The following is a 2500-nucleotide window of genomic DNA, read 5'->3' on the forward strand; positions in this document are numbered from 1 at the left end:
TCGTATCCCGTGGGGCTGGGGCAGGGCAATCACTATGGCCAGAGATGCCAACATCCCAATCCATAGCAGGGCTGACAAATGAGGCTCCAGTGTGCCTGTGAAGCATAGAAGTGAGCTCTGCTCAGAACACCAGAGGAGGAACATCCCACAATTAAAACAATCAAGTCATTGCTTCAACTTTTAAATAATTAAGAAAATCCAGTTAAAAGTAAATACTGTCTGTGGTCCTCTTAACTTACTTGGAAAATTAAAAAAAAAAAAAAGATTATGACCTTGGACAATCTATGCAATGAAATCAAATACACCATCCAACAAAACAAGGACATTTTCACACATGCATATGGTGTAAAAACACCTTTTACTGTTGGTAAATATGGCAGGCAACACTATAAAAATTACATTAGTCCACAGGGGACCAGTGTCCACTGCATAAAATTGGAGACTAACAAAAGAGGCCGGATAATTAATCTGTGGAGAAGATGCAGTGGGAGTGATTATTACACACTGCGCTTACCTTTACAAAATCACAGAAAACCACACCGCTCAGGAAAAAATGTTTAGCAGAGAAAAATAAACAAAATATGGTTGTATAACAAGGCAAAGAGTGACACATATTTGTGTATTTTGAACCCATTTAAGACTTAAGTATGAGCCTACCTGGCATTAAACTAAATCCATCAGTAATCTCAGATTAATGTCACTGGGTAGAATTTCATAGGTCGCAAGGTAGAACATCAATATCATATTAGTTGTTAAATTGAAACACAAAAGTAGTAAACCTTAAATGGAGGCCTGCTTCTCAGAATGAAGGACCTTATAGGGGCTTAAGGAATGAAAACATTTTGGGTTTTCGGATATGAGTCTGTTTGTGCAGACCGAACAAGAGGCTCAGCAGGGAAGTTTTCAGATGGCATGCAACTCTTTTATTTGTCTCCTTTCTTTGATAAGATCACATGACAGGTTCCAGTTATATAACCGTAGTGCTAAAAATACTCTCCGCTTCTAAAAGATTAATGAAAAATTGTCAGTGAACGATCACAGGTCTAGGGGCTAAAACGGAGGTCCTATTAAATTAAAATAAAACTAAATGAAAATGAAAGGCCAAAAGATGTTAGGTTAGATGTCACTGGCTTCAAATTTAAATAATTATTCTTCCCTTCCACAGAAGATACGGACTCAAAATTACAAGGAAAATGGTAATTTTGGTTTTGAATAACACTACTTCAGGTATATCAGCATATATATATATATATATATATATATATTTATATTATATGTATATACAGTGAAGGAAAAAAGTATTTGATCCCCTGCTGATTTTGTACGTTTGCCCACTGACAAAGAAATGATCAGTCTATAATTTTAATGGTAGGTGTATTTTAACAGTGAGAGACAGAATAACAGCAAACAAATCCAGAAAAACGCATTTCAAAAAAGTTATAAATTGATTTGCATGTTAATGAGGGAAATAAGTATTTGATCCCTTATCAATCAGCAAGATTTCTGGCTCCTAATCGCGGCTCGTTACCTGTATAAAAGACACCTGTCCACAGAAGCAATCAATCAATTAGATTCCAAACTCTCCACCATGGCTAAGACCAAAGAGCTGTCCAAGGATATCAGGCACAAGATTGTAGACCTACACAAGGCTGGAATGAGCTACAAGACCATCGCCAAGCAGCTTGGTGAGATTATTCACAAATGGAAGAAACACAAAATAACTGTCAGTCTCCCTCGGTCTGGGGCTCCATGCAAGATCTCACCTCGTGGAGTTTCAATGATCATGAGAATGTTGAGGAATCAGCCCAGAACTACACGGGAGGATCTTGTTAATGATCTCAAGGCAGCTGGGACCATAGTCACCAAGAAAACAATTGGTAACACACTACGCCGTGAGGGACTGAAATCCTGCAGCGCCTGCAAGGTCCCCCTGCTCAAGAAAGCACATGTACAGGCCCGTCTGAAGTTTGCCAATGAACATCTGAATGATTCAGAGGAGAACTGGGTGAAAGTGTTGTGGTCAGATGAGACCAAAATTAAGCTCTTTGGCATCAACTCAACTCGCCGTGTTTGGAGGAGGAGGAATGACCCCAAGAACACCATCCCCACCGTCAAACATGGAGGTGGAAACATTATGCTTTGGGGGTGTTTTTCTGCTAAGGGGACAGGACAACAGCACCGCATCAAAGGGACAATGGACGGGGCCATGTACCGTCAAATCTTGGGTGAGAACCTCCTTCCCTCAGCCAGGGCATTGAAAATGGGTCGTGGATGGGTATTCCAGCATGACAATGACCCAAAACACACAGCCAAGGCAACAAAGGAGTGGCTCAAGAAGAAGCACATTATGGTCCTGGAGTGGCCTAGCCAGTCTCCAGACCTTAATCCCATAGAAAATCTGTGGAGGGAGCTGAAGGTTCGAGTTGCCAAATGTCAGCCTCGAAACGTTAATGACTTGGAGAGGATCTGCAAAGAGGAGTGGGACAAAATCCCTCCTGAG

General features: G+C 40.8%; 1 protein-coding gene across 5 annotated transcripts in view; it reads right to left on the bottom strand.

The window, feature by feature from the left end:
* The window catches only part of itpr1b (inositol 1,4,5-trisphosphate receptor, type 1b), a 144618-nt gene that overhangs the window by 21807 nt on the left and 120311 nt on the right, over positions 1-2500 (bottom strand). For all 5 annotated transcript variants that reach the window (XM_066698146.1, XM_066698145.1, XM_066698144.1 and 2 more), the window contains one exon: positions 1-95. This exon is cut by the window's left edge and continues 81 nt beyond it. In XM_066698146.1, the coding sequence (XP_066554243.1) occupies positions 1-95 (95 nt within the window). The remainder of the gene's footprint in view (positions 96-2500) is intronic.

The sequence above is a fragment of the Amia ocellicauda genome, chromosome 3 (genome assembly GCF_036373705.1).
Source record: "Amia ocellicauda isolate fAmiCal2 chromosome 3, fAmiCal2.hap1, whole genome shotgun sequence".
Classification (NCBI taxonomy): domain Eukaryota; kingdom Metazoa; phylum Chordata; class Actinopteri; order Amiiformes; family Amiidae; genus Amia; species Amia ocellicauda.